Source organism: Rutidosis leptorrhynchoides, chromosome 6 (assembly GCF_046630445.1).
Source record: "Rutidosis leptorrhynchoides isolate AG116_Rl617_1_P2 chromosome 6, CSIRO_AGI_Rlap_v1, whole genome shotgun sequence".
Lineage (NCBI taxonomy): Eukaryota > Viridiplantae > Streptophyta > Magnoliopsida > Asterales > Asteraceae > Rutidosis > Rutidosis leptorrhynchoides.
Genome location: NC_092338.1, coordinates 410,621,168 through 410,644,497, shown reverse-complemented (window position 1 = coordinate 410,644,497; position 23,330 = coordinate 410,621,168). Strand labels below are relative to the sequence as shown.

General features: G+C 34.6%; 1 protein-coding gene and 1 long non-coding RNA gene across 2 annotated transcripts in view; one reads left to right on the top strand and one right to left on the bottom strand.

Annotated features, from left to right (window-relative positions):
- Positions 1-10,349, top strand: part of LOC139851938 (uncharacterized) — a 74,288-nt gene extending 63,939 nt beyond the window's left edge. The window contains exon 6 of the long non-coding RNA XR_011760819.1: positions 10,204-10,349. This is a non-coding gene — a long non-coding RNA (uncharacterized lncRNA). The remainder of the gene's footprint in view (positions 1-10,203) is intronic.
- LOC139851489 (ABC transporter F family member 4) lies at positions 136-4,084 on the bottom strand. Its single transcript, XM_071840555.1, has 3 exons — positions 3,972-4,084; positions 1,073-3,271; positions 136-432 (listed from the first exon to the last, which is right to left on the bottom strand). The coding sequence occupies exon 2, from the start codon at positions 3,246-3,248 to the stop codon at positions 1,077-1,079; it is 2,172 nt and encodes a 723-aa protein (XP_071696656.1). The 5' UTR covers positions 3,249-3,271; positions 3,972-4,084; the 3' UTR covers positions 136-432; positions 1,073-1,076.
- Positions 10,350-23,330: the final 12,981 nt, after the last annotated feature.

Here is a 23,330-nt window from a genome sequence, read left to right as displayed (position 1 = left end):
TGATGAAAGGATGAGATGGAAGGCATCGATCAAGAAGAGATAATGAAGCTTATGATTTAAATGGCAAACAAAGCATTCTTATATTCACAACACAACCTTATTTCAATATATAGAAATATCAACCTCTAAAGGGTGAAACAATAAAATAAAATTGCAGACATGTTACCAGCAGCATAAAAGGCAATATCTTGGATAGTATACATTTAAATCAAAACCAAAAGTGACATAAAACAAGTATAACATCACGTGTTAATCAAGGTAAGAACAAAGTAACACGTGCGGCTTATATTGAAGCAATTCTTAAATACTCGACACTCAAATACTTAACATTCAAAATTTGACCTTCATCACCACCTCAAAACTCTTGAAACAACAATCTCAACGTATGTTGGAAAGAATGTCCCTCTTTGATCTTAGAGGCTTCCATATTTCCTGTAGGTAAAATTAAAAATTAGACATTGTTTGGTAAAATTCTTAACTCTACTGATTATGAACTTGAAGTAAAGCCTAAATAAATGGTAATACTCGATTCAAGTACATATAATAACTAGGTAGCCGACTTACACCTATGCCGAATAGGTGACAATTTTGACCCGTATACTCACTAATGGATCCATTGGAACAGTGATTTCATCTCGAACAGGTCAAATAAAGGATACTGATAAATGGTTGTAAAATTCAATTCAAGTACATATAAATAACCAAGTAGCCGACTTGCACCTATCTATAGATGACAATTATGACCCATTTACTCACGAATGGATCCATTTGAACTGCAATTTCATCTCGAACGGGTCAAATAAAGTATGAACAAGAACTGTAACATGAAAGTAACAGTTTGTTATTCAGATTCTTTCCTGAATAACATAGCTACTGTAACTACTTTAAATTTGTTTGTCAGGAAGATAACAGTTTGTTATTAAGAATCTTCAAAGAACTACAACTAAGTTACTGTATTCAGTATAGCCCATGCCCAATCAGACAATTTAATCACAATGAAATAACTTTCATAAAAGATTATAATAATCAAATTTTATAAAACATTCCAAAGATAAAATACATAAAAACATACCGCATCAATCGTCAACTTCGGCTCTGATTTCCTTCAGTAGCTCCTCCTTATAATCCTCAAAGCTATCAGGGTACACATCAACACTTCCCTTATCCACAATCCATAATGCACTCTTCTCTTCATCATCACAAACACGTGATATCAGCCTCGAGTCATGACTAACAAGAACAACGCCACCAGTAAACTCATCTAAAGCATCAGCAAGTGCATCAATACTCTGCATATCCAAATGATTAGTTGGCTCATCCAGTAGTAAAATATGTGGCCTAGACATTGAAATCGAAGTGAAAACAACACGCGCTTTTTGCCCTCCAGATAGTTTAGCAATCGGTGTCAAATGATTATGGCTGGGAAGCCCAAATTTCCCAAGTTTAGCCCGAACCGCTTCTTGCTTACTAAAACCCTCTTGGTCTGGATGAAGACGTAAAAGATACTGAACCGGTGTTTCACCCATGGTCAACAAGTCAACAAAATGTTGTGAATATCTTCCAATTCTCAACTTTTGGCTCCTTCTTACTTCACCCTGGGTTGGGTTCAAGTCTCCAGCTAAAAGGTTCAGTAACGTAGATTTTCCAGCGCCATTGGGCCCCACAATGGCAACACGTGTACCCATATCAATTCCTACATCTACTTTAGATAACCTGAAATCCTCTCGTTCTGGATAACTAAAACTCACGTCAAGCAGCTGTAACAATGGTGGTGTCAATTCAGTAGGCTCGGGAAAATGAAACTCAACCGTATAATCTCTCCATTTTTGTGGGGCCTCGGGTACCTCCTCATCTTCATCAATTTTCCCTTTCGACTTTTTCTTGGCTTCTTTAACAGCAAATTTCGCCTTTTCTTTAACCTTTTCTTGTTGTTTCTGGTTCCCAGCCCTCTTTGCAGCTTTCACCTGCTTATCATACGTTTCAAACTTCTTATTCATTTCTTTACGCCGTTGCTCATACCCACTTTCAAAATCATCAAAATTTCCTCGATACAAATGAAGCTTCAAATCATGAAGATGAATTATTTCATTGCAGACACTATTCAAAAAGTCTCGATCATGTGACACAACAACAAGAGTTTTCTTCCATCTGATTAAGTATTCTTCTAACCATAAAACAGCTCTAAGATCAAGATGATTGGTCGGTTCATCAAGTAATAACAGAGTCGGTTGAATAAAAAGGGCTCGAGCCAATGATATTCTCATCCTCCAACCACCACTAAACGATCGTGTAGCACGATCTTGCATAGCTTTAGTAAACCCTAAACCAGCAAGAATCTTGGAAGCTTGTGCTTCAGCAGCATCTGAACCCATTAAGTTCAATTTTTCATACAATTCAGTAAGTTTCTCTGCATTATCAGCACCATCATCAACTTGATCACCATTTTCGCCCACTGTTTCAGAAACTTCTTGCAATGCTGCAACCTCTTTTCTTAACTTAACAAGTTCCTCATTTGCTGACACAACAGCTTCTATTGCTGACCTGTCATCACCAATTATTTCTTGTTCCACCAAAAGAACATCAATGTTTTTAGGAACAGGAATTTTCCTCCAAGCAAGAAGCTTTAACAATGTAGACTTCCCCATCCCATTAGGTCCCACCAAACCATACCTTTTACCATGAGAGATCTTCACCGATGCATTCTTCAACAACTCTTTCCCACGTGCTGAAACTGAAAAATTTTCAACTGTGATATCTTTCACATTTGCATCAGCATCATCTTGACCCTCTAGTACTGAAGCCCGACTACCGATCACAACCGTAAATGCATCATGGTCATCTTTCAAAGCCTCCTGCTTTGCAAGCTCAATCGCTTGGGCAACCATCATGTCCTTTTTTTCTCGTTTCTTTATATCCTTATCAGTTATAGCTATTTCAAGATTCTTATCGCTAGCCCTCTCTTTCCTACTTGGCTTTTTAACTCCTGTTTGGTTTTCACCCTCTTCAGACATATACTCTATGTCATCCTCATCATCTGAAGGAGGAAGATCAATATCCGCATAAGACTGTATTTTCGGAGCTGCTTTTGGCTTAGGGTTACGACTTGAGGAAGTTGCGACCTTCTTTGTCTTATCCGGTTTTTGGTCCATACTGGCTAGCAGGGCTGAGACCGATTGCTTCTCTTTCTTTCCGTCTTTAGTAGTTTGTTTGCTCTTTTCAACGCCCTCGTCTGTTTTCTTCTTTCCCATTGGAATTATCAACTTTTAGAAACCTGTATATTATCGTTATCATAAACAAAATTAATAAGAAACAAACCAAAACCATGATTAATAAACCAATTTCAACTATATCAAGATGACACAAATCATTCACACAATCTTATCGGCCAGTCTCACATAACAACAACAATAACTAGAACATAAACTTTGGTAAATAGACATAAATCGACAAAAAAGCAGTAACATTCATATTACTAGACCTTATGCGAAATACCATAACTTGAAACTAAAGCAGTAGCAAGAATACATTTAAACAACATAATTAAAGAAGAACATACCAACTTAATATTCAAATTCACAACAAGTTCTCAATTATCAATTATCAATATATATTAAAATAAATCGAATTCAAGATTAATTCTTTTATTCAACAATTTCAAAACCATTAAGTTACATGAATGATAGGCCAACCTAAGAGGCAGATACAATTATTCAACAATTACAATATCCAATAACATATCATAATTTATTACTTAAAAAAATTAGCATCTTTAATGATTTATGTTGGAGATGATATTAGCATCAAACTTCAATCTGATTTTTTCCTCAAAAGAGTAAAGGTAGGACCGAATAACGAATAAACCCTAAAATACGTGCAAGAACATGGTAATCTCGATAAGTCTGAGTGCGGTGAGAACAGATTATCGATGACTGAAATTAAGTGACAAATATGAAGATAGAATTAAGGAGTACCTGAATTGATTGATCTATGAAGATTCGACGACAAATTGAAGGTTGAGGTGAATCTAGGGTTTTGTTTGCTAATTACGGGGCATATATCTTAAAACAGTAGTTTGTACCATCACCGACCTCTATGTTTATTTTCCATCGTTCACTATTTAGCGGGTACGGGTAGATCGGGTTCGGTTATGAGTGTGTTCGGGTCGGACACTTAGATTATCTATATTTTATTGTTTTGAGTCATATATAACGAAAAAATATTTATATATTTGGTCATATGCTCATATATAACGAAAAATAGTCAGTTATCAGTTATCACCACTTAGATGACAAAAATTTTATCATATCATATGCTTGTATAAGTCAAAAGTTCAAACGAGAACCACAAAAAGAGCGAGAACTGCGAGAACTTTTAATTTATAAAGATTTTCACATGTGAGTAGATCGAATCACCCTTAAATGTTAATGGAGAGTAAGAATGAACATAAAATAGATTGAAAAAACTTACATTTTACGTATATAATCAAATATATAGTTTCTCGTTCACATGTGCATATTTATTTGTGAACATGTAAACATATTCAGATAATTAACAATTTAACATGTAATTTGTGGTAATGAATATATATTTGTTAATGATATGAACATTAATTAACATTTGCATGTAATTTGTTGCATCTAAATACATAAAAACAACGAAATTAAAAAGTTCTCGCAGTTCTCGCTTTTTTTTAGTTCTTGTTTGAACCTGCCCCGCTCGTATAATAGGCAATGATTAAATAAAAAATCTATATACAATATAGTGGACTAACCATGTTAAAAAGGAGAATTAATAAATGACCAAGTGATGTGATATACACACGTAAGTATTTAACAGACCATTGTAATTGACATTGACATGAAAACTCGTGATGTGCAACTTATAGAAATCGAGAGATGATCAATATAATTTTAAACATGAGTTAAACTAGTGATTACACTCATGTGCAAGTCTCACATGAGTTAAACTTGTTCACCAAACCCAAAACCCGCCTTCATCACTTATAAACACGAATTTTGGTGTTAACCTTCCATTAACAACTAATGGGATTTCATTATGAACTCACAATCAAAAACCCCTAAATATGAACATGAATCACTAGAACGAAATTCGGATAGGAGGCTTACCACTAGTATCAAATCGTAGCTAAGAACGAGGAGAACGACGTTTGTTCTTGCTCCAAAGATTAAATCCCACTTCTTCCCTTCCAAATCACACTTTGAATCAATTGGGGTTTTGAAGGAAATGAGAGAAAATGGAGAAGAAAAAGGAAAAGAAAATAAGAAAATGAAATAAATGGACCAGATTTGGGGATATAATCAGTCTCATACGCAAAAAGACCAAAATGCCCTCACTTTCCCTTTAAAATTGCAAAAATCCGGAACCAGCTCACCTGAACCATCGCGCCGCGACCACCCTGGTCCGCGTCGCGACTAACTACGTGGTCTGGTGTCTTGTTTGCATGCCGTCTGATCTTGCTTCGAGTGCAATACCGCGCCGCGATCCCACTAGGCCGCGACCTAGTGTGGATTTTGTCCATTTTTCGCTTACTAACTCCCTTCCAATCGTACACGCTTTGTTCTCTTCATTCACGCAACATACATACACTTTAGAACACGTATAACCTCCCTTCGATCATCCTCGAACCCTCTATATACATGCATGCAACGTACATGCATAAACATACATATATACTCATATCGTTTACATTCTTGAACGCTTTCATTATCTCTCCATGCATATATACGTACATATTCTCATGCACTCTTATGCACGTACATATACACATATATATATTCTCATGTACATGCATATGTATATATATTCTCTTGCATGCATTCACGTACTTCACAACTTCATGTCACAATTCGAATAATATCTCGTTAAACCCATCGTACGCTATTTATGTATATATAACACGTACATACATCTACATATATATCCGTTATACGTCGCATGTGCTCTACATATATATATCGTATGAATAAACGGGTCTTACAACTCTCCCCCACTTATTTTGATCACGTCCTCGTGATCCTCATCATTTAACCGACCGGACCCACACTCTATAGTCCTCCGACACACATCCAAACTCGATGACCACAACGACTTCCATTAACCCGAACGTCTCACCACACGCTAATAACCATTGGCGTGCATTACCGCAACAAACGGTATCTCGTACACTCAACATCTAATGCCCACTTAGGAAAAATACGGAAAACACCATTATATTCCTTCAAATTCTCCCGGCTACAAATCGCAACAAGCTACATTCACAACTATATCACCCAACGTGGTCTACTAAGTCCACTACGCCGTGAACCAAGTCTTGCATTAATCCAAATCGAGAAGGACTTATGCCGCGTCAAGTCTCCGTACTTCAACGACTCGTAAACCAGCAATTCAAGAAGGTTCTCTTAATCAAGAATCAACTTCCCCCGTCTGCACCACCGGGTCATTCCTTCAACGAAGAAATCTCGGTATCGCCAACTAATCACACTAGGGACACAAACTTTCCCATAAATTGATCCACACACGATCATCAGTTTCTGGATTAATCAAGGAAGACAATAATACACCACAAGTTAGACAAAACATCAACACTCGACACAGGGTTTCTCTCCTAAACCCTACAACACAGCCACGCAAGACAATTTCCTAGTACTAGCATGGAAACTATTCGTATACAAGAATCCCATCAACAGCAAATCATCATCACTACAATTTCGCAATTCGACACACGACCCATAAAATGTTCACCGACGCCGGGTGAATTCCTACCTAGACCGTCCATTAAGGATGACCTCTACATTTCAATGCAACCAACGGGTCGCATTACTAGGGAACACACTCTAGTAAACAAACAATAACCGCGTGTCTCTATGTGAGAGAATCAGAACCGGCACTCCCCGCCTCACAATCATCCATAAAGTGGAATAATCCACTGACAATTTCCACGATCACGATTCCCGACAGGGAAAATACAGTATCCACCACAATGTCGAACTCGTACCCACTCAACAGTACTATCCAAGTCTCACACCAACCCAAGTTTATATCACGAGAGCACCTGCAATGACAGTTACATTCTCTCACGTCCGATGATCTCAAACTTCACACTTGGTCTCATACCGCACTTGGTATTGCACGACCACCTTACACAAGAAGACTTACGCTTCACTTGACCTAACACCACCGGAGATTCCTCGGGCGGCAGTAAAAACTCCCCCACTTAGGATTCAGCTCCACATTCTCACCGTCAAGACGATAACATCCCGCGGGATTGTCGTTCCATGACACACATGACCATTCTCATCGTTGGTCATACACACCAAATCACCGCAGATTCACCTTAGGCTCTCAGAGCAGTCATACACAATCACTTAATATGTCGTACATGCGACAACCCCGCACCTTCATACCCCAAATCACAACTAATAACCCGTTATCATTTGCAAAGCGAACTCCACCAAAGTCCCACGTACGCCTCTAAGCATAGGCATATGCCACTTCGCTTAATCAATCATGCATCTTAGTCGAGATCACCCAACCTTCCACGCAACGAACCTTTATCAACAATTGCTCACTCTCATGGAGAAGAGTGACCAATCCGACACAATAATTACATCGACCGCAATATCAACGTGTGACGACCCAAAAATTTCCGACCAAATTTAAACTTAATCTTCATATAATTCCGACTTGATAAGCAATGAATTTTAATAAATCTTGAACCTCTGAAGAGTTTTACACAAGCTTTTGGTCACCCTTTTATTCCGACGATTCACGAACGTCATAACTTGATTTAATTATTTAATTGTTTAATTATTGTGTATATATATGGATTATTATATATTTAACTTGAAAATATGATAATTAAATATCTCATTAAGTATATTAACAAAGTATTATATATATATTTTCATACTACTAATTTAAAGAGTTTTCAAAAAATATATATATTACTATTTAAACGACGTAATTAACTTATGTTAAAATGTATTTACATATAATGTATTACGAGTGTAAATACATCCTTACAAGTATTGAATAAACTTTATAATATATCAATACATATAAAGGATAGCTATACTCATATTTCCGTTCAATTTCCTCAAAGAATTCTACTCGCATTCATACGGTATTTTTACCAGTATTATATACAGCTTCTAGAAGTATTTACTATTGGTATATACCAATAGAAATCTGCAATTATTTGTGTAATATGTCATCCATGACCTAATCAATTTAATATGTCATGCATGACTTAATACAATTTAACTTATCTTAGATATTTTCACTAAAAGCCAAAATTATAAGCTTATAAATAAGGACCATTTTAACTCATTTTTACTCCACATTTTCTTAAACTAAAAACACACACTTGAATGCTCTCATATCATACTTTAATCTCAACAACTTTCCTCTTTATAATCAAGGTAAAATACTTCTCAAAATCCTTGTTCAATTCCTTGTATAATTGCTATCTTATTATACTTATAAAACTTGTAAAAACTAGAACTTGTTTTGGTGAACACCAAGCTTGTTTGAAAAACTAATCTAATCTTTCTAACTTAACTCTAATAACACTTATTTATATGTATTATGATGTTATATTAAGTTAATATAAGAACTTATAACTTGTACATATGAAGAACACCTTGAAACTTAACATATATCCTTTAATCTCCATTCGGTAAAAAGCGGGCTGTTTTGGGTTGGGAATTAAAAACCTATCTTAGACTTTGAGTTCGAGGCTAAGACTTTGAAAATATGTTAATATATGTAAATAAGACTTCCAGTATTTTTTCATGATTTTAGACAAAGTGGAAGTATTTTATCAAAAATCATATATTGTGTGGATGCCGGGATTTTTCCAAATCTGTCCACCGACACAAAAAGAGGGTAAAGCTCTACAAATTACTACTTGGGATGAACTTTTCTAATTGGTTTTGTAAAATTTACTTCTTAATAAATCCATAGCAATTTGATTCACTTTAAACGGAGTTGTAATGAATATTTAGCGAGCAAAACAAAATCTGCTAAAATTAACGTTGTATGGACGAAATTTATATTATAAAAACTATATTAACCATATCCTTGTTAACTTTTCTTATATCCTATATATATTTGGACATGTTATTAGTAGTATAACAAAAATATTATAATCTTGGTTAATTCTGTGATTGTATATATGTATAATAATATTCTTGGTACGTCCTAACACAATAAGTATACAATACGTTTTGATAAATCCTAAGACAATACGTACACAATACATCTTAGTTAATTCTAAGACAATATGTATACAATACGTCTCTGGGTTGATGCAAAGATAATACGTATACAATACGTCGTGGGGTAATTCTAAGATTATATATATATATATATATATATATATATATATATATATATATATATATATATATATATATATATATATATATATATAAATATATATATATATATATACCGATTATTGGACTGTTGGACTTTTCGGACTACTAACAAAGGACTACTAACAATGGACTGCTAACATAAAATGTTAAAAATTATTATATAAGTATTCTATGAACTTGCTTTATTTTATTTATATGTCGTATTATCATCTGAATCGTTATTATTGTTATAGGTTCGTGAATCCAAGGACGACGGTCATATTTTTAATAAGTTGAAAACTTATTATTAATATACTTTTACTACTGTGAGTATATAGTCCCATTTTTAAACTCTAAAAATATTTTGGGATGAGAATACATGCATTTTATGTTTTACGCCATGGACACAAGTACTTAAAATATATTCTACGTTGAGTTGTACCACTTTGCATATCTTCCCTAATAGCTTGATAACTAATATTTACATGTTGTAAGAACATGTATACGCGAATCCTATTGATAGATCTATCGGGTTTGACAACCCCAATCGGGCTAGTCACACTATTATCGTAAACGGTTGCATAGTACTTCATTTTTACTACACTTGGTACAGTGTAGGGAGATTTCATAATAAAGGGAATATGCCACATTAATGGTTAAGTATGGTTACCGAAGTGCTCAACAACTTATAGAATACTTTTATACACTTGCGAGTGTACATATATTTATAACTATGAAATCTTATGGTCTATATTTATATCGATGATAAACCTATATATCTCACCAACCTTTGTGTTGACTGTTTACGCATGTTTATTCTCAGGTCCTTAAGAAAGTCTTCCGCTGTTGCATTATCTGAGCAAGTTGTGCATGGAGTCTCATACTTTTATTTAAATAAAGTGTTGCATTCAATAAAACATTTGTCATGTATTATATTCGACTGTTACGTCACGTGTGTAGTATTTGGAAACCGATGTATTTTGGGGATTATTTCTTAAATAATCGCCCACTTGTTTAAAACATGCATTATGTATAATAATGATGTGTTTTTTATGAAACGAATGCAATATTTTATAAAACGTATCATATAGAGGTCAAATACCTCGCTATGGGACCAATGAGAACGTACTACGTTTATAGTAATATGGATGGGTCATTTCAGTTGGTATCAGAGCGGTGGTCTTAGAGAACCAGGTCTTGCATTAGTGTGTCTAACTGATAGTTGTTAGGATGCATTAGTGAGTCTGGACTTCGACCTTATCTGCATATTAAAAGTTTTGCTTATCATTCTTGTCGGAAATTACCTGTTTATCATCTTAAGTCTAGATGCGTCTTACTGCAATTATTGTATAAGTAGTGTATAGACACATATTCATATCTTATCATATCTATCACGGTAGACTTTGCCTGACATCTTCCGTAAATTCCTTTGTAACTTATGGGATTTTGGTATTAAATATACATATGTAAATTATGTATTAAGAATATCAATCTAAGTCCTAAATCTTTTTCATATCAACAATCATTCCTCTGAACGTGTAAGGCGGATTCTTCACAAAGCTCGAGTTCATCGAATTCTAAAAGCTATTCCGATATGGAATTTCATTTAAGCTCCGAGAGCAGTCTAACCGTAATGAACCAACCAATTAGTCATCACCTCTTCTGGATGAATTGGGGGTGGGTTCGTGGACGAATTAATCAATTTAGACAATAAGAAGGCGATCTGTTTCATGAATCTAATTCGCCTCTCGGTGGAAAACATGAGGCACTTACCGGCGAACCCGTTCGTAACACCGTTTTCTCTCTCCTTTCCAGGATATGCCGCAACGAGTATAATATTACTAATATTATTGAGGCTATCTGACCTTTACTCCGTATCTTGCATGGTGAATTATTTAGTAAAAAAAATAAAAATTATTGTCATGAAAAGCAAAACTTCATTAGCAAGTGCATCCTACATCATTCCATTCCCTTTATAAAGCTCTTGACCTCTCTTTTTATTCAAGAAACTTTAAACATCTTCTTTCGCAATACAAAACAAAACAAATTCTCATCATCTATACTCACATCAAACCAATACCAGCACCAGCAGCAGCAGTACCAACAACATCACAAGCCTCAACATCGCAAGCCGCATTACGAGCATCAACATCATACGCACCGCAGGCACTGAGGGATACCAACAATAATGAGTGATGAAGTATTAATTCATTATTTCATTTACGTTGAAGAAATATTCCGCGGCAATTATGTAATCTCTAAAGTTTTAGGGATTATTCATTTCTAGTTCCAACCGTAAACCAAATGAGATTAATATAATATTAACTCATTAAATCCATATTACATCTAAAGAAAATATACATACATATATTTTCATAAAGACTGTAATAAAAATTCTTTTGTACAAAATATTACCTGTGAAATTTTATTTTAACGGGTAGGTAATACCCGAGAAATACTTAAGTTCACATTAATATGTTACACTGTACATTTTCAATGATGTTTCGACAATCGTTAATAATACTCTCTCCTTTCATAGCAATATACATCATTTCACAAAATTCAAGACAACCATTTTCCATACCAATTCAAATACATATTCTGATTTTGACAGATCAAAATCCAAGTCAAGATTTAAGAAGTGCCATCAATCTTAAATTCCTACATCCTTCAAAATCATACTTTAAATTCAAACTATACTAGAACATCACTTTCATTCACAGAACTCATAAAGATATTCGTATCATTCAAGATTCACGACGAATTCATTATACGGATATTGACGATGACAACCTGCGTCTAAACCCTTCAAAATTCTTGAAAACATCTCAACTAAGGAACAATCAAGAGAATGAACCAATCACACGATACATACGAAGAATATATGCATATAGATATGCATTCGGAGGACACTTGAACCTAAGCAAAGGTTCAACACATATCCGTGTCAGATCCTTTAGAATTATTATTACCCAAAATAACTTTACAATCCCTTTTCAAAATAGCGAATTTTATCACAGCTCCAAAAAGACAACTTCGATTTTTCATCCGGAGTAGCCTTATTATAACCTTGATATATACGTTGTCTTTTCGCCATCGTTACTGGGGAACCTTTTATATTCCACCACATTAGTAGTAAGCTTATCAGCAACTTTATTGCTCTTTGACTTAAATCTCTCTGAAAGATCACTATAAAATCTTGTCATGTACCCATCTACATCTTGTAACAATAATTGTCATACCAAACCCCAGGAAGCATCAATAATTATTCTTGAATCTCACATCATTTCTGCATATACATATAGCATTATTTACTGGAATTATAATTCTGAAATTCGGAATAGCACTTCAGCCTACGAATCAGTACTATGAAGTTTTGAAAAAGCTGAATGAAGCAGCAGAAACTGTAGACAACCGTAACAGTCAAAAGTTGATGATAAAGAATATTGTGTTAGCAAAGCACGGAAAAAGAGAAGGTTTGAAACTGGAAAACGGATTGAGCAAAACCAGAAGGAGGCTGTGGACAAATCACAAGGACGAAATCTACCAGAAGGAGGCTGGAGAAGGTTTGAAACTTGCGAGTGTACATATATTTATAACTATGAAATCTTGTGGTCTATATTTATATCGATGATAAACCTATATATCACACCAACCTTTGGGTTGATTGTTTACGCATGTTTAACCTCAGGTCCTTAAGAAAGTCTTCCGCTGTTGCATTATCTGAGCAAGTTGTGCATGGAGTCTCATACTTTTATTTAAATAAAGTGTTGCATTCAATAAAACCTTTGTCATGTATTATATTCGACTGTTACATCACGTGTGTAATATTTGGAAACCGATGTATTTTGGGGATTATTTCTTAAATAATCGCTCACTTGTTTAAAACATGCATTATGTATAATAATGATGTGCTTTTTATGAAACGAATGCAATATTTTCTAAAACGTATCATATAGAGGTCAAATACCTCGCTATGGGACCAATGAAAACGTACTGCGTTTATAGTAATATGGACGGGTCATTTCACAACGCTTCATCATAACCTTCGACCTAATCGACCATTAAGTCCATCACCGACTCACCGGTCATCCTTACCCGTCCATCACTTAAGAGCAACAAAATTCGCTCATCCGTCACTTCATAAGAAGTATTTACCGCAATGCTCTTAAACTTCGACTTTCGCAATCGTCGAATTACTATCACCCGTCGATCACTTTTGTAATCTCCGCTGCTTCTAAGGGTATCTCACGGTCACCCTAAGCACAAAGTGATCACACCATCACCGGAGTTGAACATCACACTAGCAGGTATAACGGGGCACCTGACGCAGTGTCATGCAGACTCCCACCGCATTCTACTGAGATTTAGAAACTCGACCTTTGGGTTCCATACACCTGATGTCACCCATTTCTCCACAATAATGACCCGAAGTCATTCCTACCCGACAAACCTTATGGTTTATTGTCTTATCGAAAGTTCCTAGCGATCACACGCTACCCACAATTTCCACAAGGCCAAAATAATATATCCTAACGAAACCTTTCATCCAACACTAAGGAGATGCTTAGAAACACCAAGTCTTACATCCTTCCACACCTCGATAAAAATACTACTACAAAGGATATTCCATTAGGAACGTTACCCCATAATCCACAATTCACTAACACAATCATCATTATACGAGTCCCACTCCCATGAGTTTAACGACCTGAAGATTCCTCGATTCGCCAATTCCAAGGCGACTCGCAACAAGAATCCTAACACGATTCTCTAACCACACACTCTACCGAGTGTAACTCAAAACTACAATCATTAAACTTGTCACATTCCACTACAGAATTCAAGTCTTCGTCGCACACACCCACACCATTATGGGTTATCCTAGTTACGATGGGTAACCACAACCAATGACAATCTCAATAGTGCACCCACTACTTAGGGTGACTACACACGCTCCGAACTCGTGAGTTCGCTCATTCACCTTAGTTAACCGAAACCACCACACCAATTTCTGACTCACAACGAATCTGATGTAACAACAAGCACAACACCCGAGACCACTATATCCTAGGAACCAAATAAAGATTCCTAACTCGTCCCGATTCTACCCCAACCATGCCACGTTTCCTCCGCTCGGTACTCGTCATGTCATGCTTGGTGTCAAGATACACGGTTGTAATAATGGTGATCTATCACTATTACAATTGCGTACCTTACCATTTTTGCATGGTCACGCAAAGTAGTTTACCCGGACTGACGCGACATTCACACAAAATAACACGCGATAACTCCTAGTACCCGAATGAACAAAGTCCTTACCGTGAGCTTGATCACTCAAACCACCAAACATGCGTATCTCTCCAATAGATTCGTCTCTAGGACACCGCACCAATAGATACCTGTATATATACACCAATATACAATATAATATTAAACGTACACAAGTACACCACAACAACACGTCAACCTACAACCTAGGTGACTATTACTAAAACAACGTCCAAGTTCGCCTACTTACATTAGGCACTAGCTATCTAATGCACTAATTTACACGCGAAATAAGGCCCCACACAATCCCACATTGGACAAACACAAGTCCTAGTTAGTCAGCTACTCTAAGGTACTAACAATTCTCAATCTGACCCGTATTCCTACAAGTCCCACAAATAATGCATAACCGCCAATAAGTCTAAGACTAGGCACCTATTCCAAGGCCACCTAATTCCCTTAGACTATGCTCTGATACCACTTGTAACGACCCCAAATCAGTTTACCAAAAAGGAGCACACTTTTTTTATTTATTTATTTTATTTTAGGTCCCAATATCCCGTTAATAACACATAATATTTTCAACTCTGTTTTAACCGAAAACATAATATCATAACGTTTCGTTTAACAACTTAATATAACCCTTGGTACACAAATGACACATCACAAAATCATTTGTAACAATGACCCAATTACACAAAACAAGGGTTAATACTCAATAACCCAACCCAATACCAAGAGCATAATCCCGGGGACTACCAAATCCCCGATCCGCGTCCAAATCTCTGAAAGCTACTCCATCGAGCCCAAGCACTCCTACACATCTAGTCTAACGACTAGCTAGCCTTACAATCACAATACCTGTAAAAAGGTAAACAACGAGAGGGGTAAGCTAACGCTTAGTGATTGCAATAAGTATACACATGCATATATAATATACTTACTTGCAACCACCTTGTAACGACTCGACTTTTTTGACTTATATTTTTGTGCTTTATACTTTCACGAATCTGTGTATATGTGCATACTGAGCTAGTTTATGCTCTGGGATCTTTATTCATGATTAATTACCTTCGTTAATGTCTTAAAACGTGCTATTAAGTGTTTAATCACTTAACTTGATCCTCGAATACTTTTAACGACTGTTAGTGTCACTTGACGTTTAAAGCGAGCTACGTACTTGGTACACGTTTAACTTTTGTCATAATTGGAATATTATGACTACGTAATACTAATTGTTATTTTCTAATGGCAAATTACTTGGCTTATTGGTTGCTTAATTATGCTTAGAATTTTACTAATGCACACTAGTTAGTCTTAATGGACTTTCTACCTTATTGGACTTAAGCTCACCCTACTTTAGTTATTGGACCTTTAAATTAGCCCAACTTTAATAAGTTTATGACCCATTAAAATATGAGACAAATACCCATTAATAAGAGCCAACATATAGCATTTTTGTTAACCATTACTACACATGTTGCATGGGATTCCAACAATAAGCACCACCTTTAGACCACCACCATACAAAAAGCAAAAAGGTGTCCCCTTGTCCCCCCATTTGGCCACCGATTTTGGAGACCACCACCACCACCACACTATAAATACCAAGCTTATTCCATCCATTTCACACTTGATTTCATTCTCATTTTACACACACTTGCTCTCTAACTTTCTCTCTAGTCTTTCTCACACTAAAAATGGTAAGTTTTAAATTTTCTTCTTCTTCTCTTCATCATCACGACATCATCATCATCTTAAGATCAATCTTTTTAGCTTTTTGATCTTGTTATATCTTGTAGATTCAAACTTTGATTTGAATCCTTCAAGAACATGAAAGATTCAATCTTTCTAGCTTTGAATCTTCATTACTTTGTTGGATCTAAGTTTTCTAGCTTATAATCTCTTTATTTTGTTAAAAAGATCAAAACTTGTGTTTATGATCTTCATGAAACTTGAAGATCTAGCCTTTTGCTTTAAGGATCTTCAAGAACATTAAAGATCCAAGCTTTCTAGCTTAGGGTTTCATTATTTTATTTAAGATCTTAGATTTCTAGCTTATGATCTCATTACTTTCACTAGATCTTAGCTTTCTAACTTATGGTTTCATTACTTTCACTAGATCTTAGCTTTCTGGCTTATGGTCTCATTAATCTTGTAAAGATCCAAGCTTTTTAGCTCAGGGTTTCTTAATACTTGAGATCTAAGTTATTATTGTAGATCTCACTTACTTAGAACCTTTTTATGATTTTTTTTGTAATAAAAATCAAGTCTTCATCATCTCATATGATGAAGATGCATAAACTTGTGTCAAAAGGACAAAGGTTGAAGCTTTATTTTGTTTATGCAATAAAGAGACAACCTCGATGTTCAAAACTTGTAGAATGTTAGCTTTTACTCTTAGTTGTGTGTTGATGGTTGAAACTTGGTCAAAGTGATGCTAAAACATCAAAGATTTGTACACTTGAAGCTTATACGCATCAAGGATGAGAACCGTGATGAGCAACAAGCACCAAGAAACCCACCAGAGCACTTGTTTGCTATTTTTTGGGGTATGATCAGACTCCTGGGACTTCTGAAAATTTTATTTTCAGATATTTCAGTTCGAGTAGATGACTTTTCGTTCAAGACTCGCCTAAATCCGATATACGGTTTAGGATTTATAGCCTTCCGAAAATCACTACACCTTTGTAACGACGTGCTGAAAATTCTGACCTACTCGCGCTTGAACCGTCGCCACGGTCAAAAAACATCGAGTTAGGATCTAAAAATTTGAAAGCAGTACAAGGACTCACGTACGGAGCCTTGGCCACTGACCACGCATCTTTTCGGTTTGTATAGAGGTCGTAGCAGCTGTCCGAAGTCAGCTTTTGTTTCGATCTCTATTCTTGTTGAAAACTTACTTTATCTTTTACGAATGATGATGATGATGATAATGATGATGATGATAATGATGATGATGATACTTAAGACTTAATTTATTCACTTTTAAACTTTTGGGGACAATTCACTGACTTAGTAACCATTGACTTAGGTTGAGGACCTTTTGGATCGACCAACTTACTTGTTTGGACCGACTTTGTAGTGACCCGAAATTTTCCATGTTTATATATATTAAATGAAATTGTTATTTACATGATTAAGTGTTTCCAACATGTTAAGTAATCAAACTTGTTAAGACTTGATTAATTGAAATAGGTTTCATATAGATAATTGACCACCCAAGTTGACCGGTGATTCACGATAGTTAAAACTTGTAAAAACTATATGATGACATATATATGATTATATATATAGTTAACATGATATTATGATAAGTAAGTATCTCATTAGGTATTTTAACAATGAGTTATATACATAAAATTGAGTTTATTGAATTAAGAAACTCAAAACGATATATATAACGATTATCGTTATAACAACGTCTTACTAAATACATATGAATCATATTAAGATATTGATACACTATGTTTAATCATGATAAATGATAAGTAAACATGTCATTAAGTGTATTAACAATGAACTACATATGTAAAAACAAGACTACTAACTTAATGATTTCGAAACGAGACATATATGTAACGATTATCGTTGTAACAATATTTAACTGTATATATATATCATACTAAGATATATTAATATATCATAATATCATGATAATATAATAATTTAACATCTCTTTAGATATAATAAACAATGGGTTAACAACATTTAACAAGATCGTTAACCTAAAAGTTTCAAAACAACATTTACATGTAACGACTAATGATGACTTAACGACTCAGTTAAAATGTATATACATGTAGTGTTTTAATATGTATTCATACACTTTTGAAAGACTTCAAGACACTTATCAAAATACATCTACTTAAAAAAATGCTTACAATTACATCCCCATTCAGTTTCATCAACAATTCTACTCGTATGCACCCGTATTCGTACTCGTACAATACACAGCTTTTAGATGTATGTACTATTGGTATATACACTCCAATGATCAGCTCTTAGCAGCCCATGTGAGTCACCTAACACATGTGGGAACCATCATTTGGCAACTAGCATGAAATATCTCATAAAATTACAAAAATATTAGTAATCATTCATGACTTATTTACATGTAAACAAAATTACACATCCTTTATATCTAATCCATATACCAATGACCAAAAACACCTACAAATACTTTCATTCTTCAATTTTCTTCATCTAATTGATCTCTCTCAAGTTCTATCTTCAAGTTCTAAGTGTTCTTCATAAATTCTATAAGTTCTAGTTTCATAAAATCAAGAATACTTTCAAGTTTGCTAGCTTACTTCCAATCTTGTAAAGTGATCATCCAACCTCAAGAAATCTTTCTTATTTACAGTAAGATATCTTTCTAATACAAGGTAATACTCATATTCAAACTTTGATTCAATTTATATAACTATAACAATCTTATTTCGAGTGGAAATCTTACTTGAACTTGTTTTCGTGTCATGATTCTGCTTCAAGAACTTTCAAGCCATCCAAGGATCCTTTGAAGCTAGATATATTTTTCTCATTTCTAGTAGGTTTATCCACAAAATCTGAGGTAGTAATGATGTTCATAACATCAATCGATTCATATATATAAAACTACCTTATTCGAAGGTTTAAACTTGAAATCACTAGAACATAGTTAAGTTAATTCTAAACTTGTTCACAAATAAAAGTTAATCCTTCTAACTTGACTTTTAAAATCAACTAAACACATGTTCTATATCTATATGATATACTAACTTAATGATTTAAAACCTGAAAACACGAAAAACACCGTAAAATCGGACATACGCCGTCGTAGTAACACCGCAGGCTGTTTTGGGTTTGATAATTAAAAAATATGATAAACTTTGATTTAAAAGTTGTTCTTCTGGGAAAATTATTTTTCTTATGAACGTGAAACTATATCCAAAAATCATGGTTAAACTCAAAGTGGAAGTATGTTTTTCAAAATGGTCATCAAGACGTCGTTCTTTCGACTGAAATGACTACCTCTTACAAAAATGACTTGTAACTTATATTTACGACTATAAACCTATACTTTTTCTGCTTAGATTCATAAAATAGAGTTCAATATGAAACCATAGCAATTTGATTCACTCAAAACGGATTTAAAACGAAGAAGTTATGGGTAAAACAAGATTGGATATTTTTTTGATTGTTGTAGCTACGGAAAATACTGTAACAATTCTATACAAATCATATCCTAGCTAACTTATATTGTATTATACATGTATTCTATTATATTATGTAATCTTGGGATACCATAGACACGTATGCAAATGTTTGAGATATCATATCGACCCATGTATATATATTATTTGGAACAACCATAGACACTCTATATGCAGTAATGTTTGAGTTAGCTATACATGGTTGAGGTTGATTCCAAAAATATATATACTTTGAGTTGTGATCTAGCCTAAGACGTGTATACACTGGGTCGTGGATTGATTCAAGATAATATATATCAATTTATTTCTGTACATCTAACTATGGACAACTAGTTGTAGGTTACTAACGAGGACAGCTGACTTAATAAACTTAAAACATCAAAATGTATTAAAAATGTTGTAAATATATTTTGAACATACTTTGATATATATATATATATATGTATATATTTGTTATAGGTTCGTGAATCGACCAGTGGCCAAGTCTTACTCCCGACGAAGTAAAAATCTGTGAAAGCGAGTTATAGTCCCACTTTTACAATCTAATATTTTTTTTGGGATGAGAATACATGCAGCTTTATAAATATTTTACAAAATAGACACAAGTACGCAAAACTACATTCTATGGTTGGATTATTAAACCGAATATCGCCCTTCAAGTCTGGTAACCTAAGAATTAGGGAAATGGCCCTTAATTGATGCGAATCCTAAAGATAGATCTATTGGGCTTAACAACCCCCATTCAGGTTATGGATGGTTTAGTACTTCGAGATTATTATACAGACGAGAGGTCCTGTTTTAGGGATATTCTATGCATTAAGTTAACGTCGATTACTAGGTGTTCAACATATGAATGATTTTTATCTCTGTGCAGTTTGCGAAATGCCTGATATGAGATGTGTTATAAAAATGAAATCTTGTGGTCTATTATTATGATTTGATAATATATAAGTTAAATCTATAACTCACCAACATTTTTGTTGACGTTTTAAGCATGTTTATTCTCAGGTGATTATTAAGAGCTTCCGTTGTTGCATACTAAAATAAGGACAATATTTGGAGTCCATGCTTGTATGATATTATGTAAAAACTGCATTCAAGAAACTTACTTTTGATGTAATATATTCTTATTGTAAATCATTATGTAATGGTCGTGTATAAACGGTATATTTTAGATTATCATTATTTGATAATCTATGTAATACTTTTTAAACCTTTATAGATAAAATAAAGGTTATGGTTGTTTTAAAAATGAATGCAGTCTTTGAAAAATGTCTCATATAGAGGTCAAAACCTCGCGACGAAATCAATTAATATGGAACGTTTATAATCAATATGAACGGGACATTTCAGTTGGTACCCGAGCGTTGGTCTTAGAGAACCAGAAATTTGCATTAGTGTGTCTTATCGAGTTTGTTAGGATACATTAGTGAGTCTGAACTTCGACCGTGTTTTCTTTAAAAACGATTGCTTAACACTTTTGTTGGAAACTATATATTATTAACATGTAAATATTATGTGATATATTAACCTCTTAATGTGTTTAATATTATGTGATAGATGTCTACCACTAGTACAAATCCCATCGACTCACCTAATAATAATGAAGAGTCGAATATACTTTGGGAAGATTCACAAATTCCCGAAGAGGAACCGGAAGAGGAGGAACCGGAAGAGGAGGAACCGGAAGAAGAAGAGGTTTCAGAGGAAGAAATATTGATACCTATAGTAAATCGATTAAATAAAAGAAAATTCTCAACCAACGGACCAAAGTTAATAATGGTCAATGGTTTTCCGCCGAGGAAGCAAAATATTGGGAAGATTACCAATTTTTTGATGAATCGGATCCCGATGAGGATTCCGATGATGTTATAGAAATTACCTTGACCCAATTTAATAAAGCGAAAGAAAATAATAAGGGAAAAGGTATAAAAATAGAGAAACCCGATTCCAACCCCGATGAACTTTATATGTATCTGCAACATCCGTATTTCCTAAAATGTAACAATGACCCGGGAACCTCTAAACCACCAGTTTTTCTAAACCATTGTGGAAAACGATGGCTCATATTAGAGGAACACCATATATTCCTATAAAATTAGGAAAACGAACCAAGTCCGAAGAAGAAGAAACCAGTGATTCAAATTAGAGGGTTGTAATCATGTTGTGTATTATATGTATTGTAGTGTGCTTGTACTTTTATGTTCTATGTAAAAATTGCTTGTATTGTTTGTTAATTATCTTTTACGAGTCTAATCCTTGTCTATTTTACAGTATAAAAACAAAATGGGCGTTAAGGGTAGACAACCGAATATTTTAGAAGATCTACCAGAGGATATGATTGAGGAAATCTTGTCTAGAGTCGGTCAGAATTCATCAGCACAATTAATTATGGCAAAATTAACTTGTCAAACATTTGAAAGACTTTTCAGAAATGCCTTAGTTTATAAAAGGCTTTCATTTGAAAGATGTGGTATATCACATTGGGGACAGCGCAAGTTACGCCGTGTTTTCTTTAAAGCGTTAAATGCGGGGAACCCAAATGCAATTTTTTGCTACGGGTTGAGAACCTATTTTGACTCAACATATCCCAACCTAGGACTTCGTGAGTTAGAAAGAGCTTCTAACATGCAACATAAAGAAGCATGTTATGCTTACGGGTTAGTGATGTTCGCTTCTCACCAAAGTGAGAAAAAGAACATCGGATTACGACTGTTAAATAAAACATTCCCATAAGTGATGGATTCAGTAGTTGGGGTGAGAAACAAGGTTTTTAGATTATTACGGGGCTGTTGGGCATTACGAAAACCTCGTCCTTTTGACGACGTTACAACATGCTGCCTAGCTAACGGTCATAACGGTTATTTTCCACAAGACCAAGGATGGGAAGTAGTCCTAGTAAAACCAGAATGCATGACTTGTTTCTGGACTTATGAATTACGTGTTTTTATTGCCTTTGCTGAACAACTTGCATATTAACTAGGATTGTTGTCACAACTATTTTGTATCAAAGTGATTGTGTGCTATACTTCATGCTATATGTATAATAGCGATATTGTAAGTTTGTAAATTTTTGTATAAAAGTTTGAATGCGAAATATTATTATAATCAGTTTTTCATATAGAATTGTAGTAGTTGAATGGTATATTAGCTACTAAGTATGAACTTAACGGGTAGGTACTACCCGAATTAAAACTATAAAACGCTAATATGAAGAAAAAGCTTTTATAAATGAGTTCATATTATGCTACGAAATACTATTGACTACTCTTAATATTCTATATGATTAACTTAATTCTTTTGGGCTATTTTTGAAGGAAATGGCACCGATGACTCGTCAGAATTTGAACATGAGCGAGGAAGACTTCCGTGTTTTCCTTGCAGCAAACATAGCCGCAGTACAGGCTGCAATGCAAAACAACAACAATAACTCTGAATCTAGCAATGCAAATAACGCCACAAGAAATCGTGTAGGATGCTCCTA

Bases quoted from the DNA above. Each gene is read 5' to 3' on its own strand.
- LOC139851489 (XM_071840555.1), bottom strand. From the start codon at position 3,248: ATGGGAAAGAAGAAAACAGACGAGGGCGTTGAAAAGAGCAAACAAACT.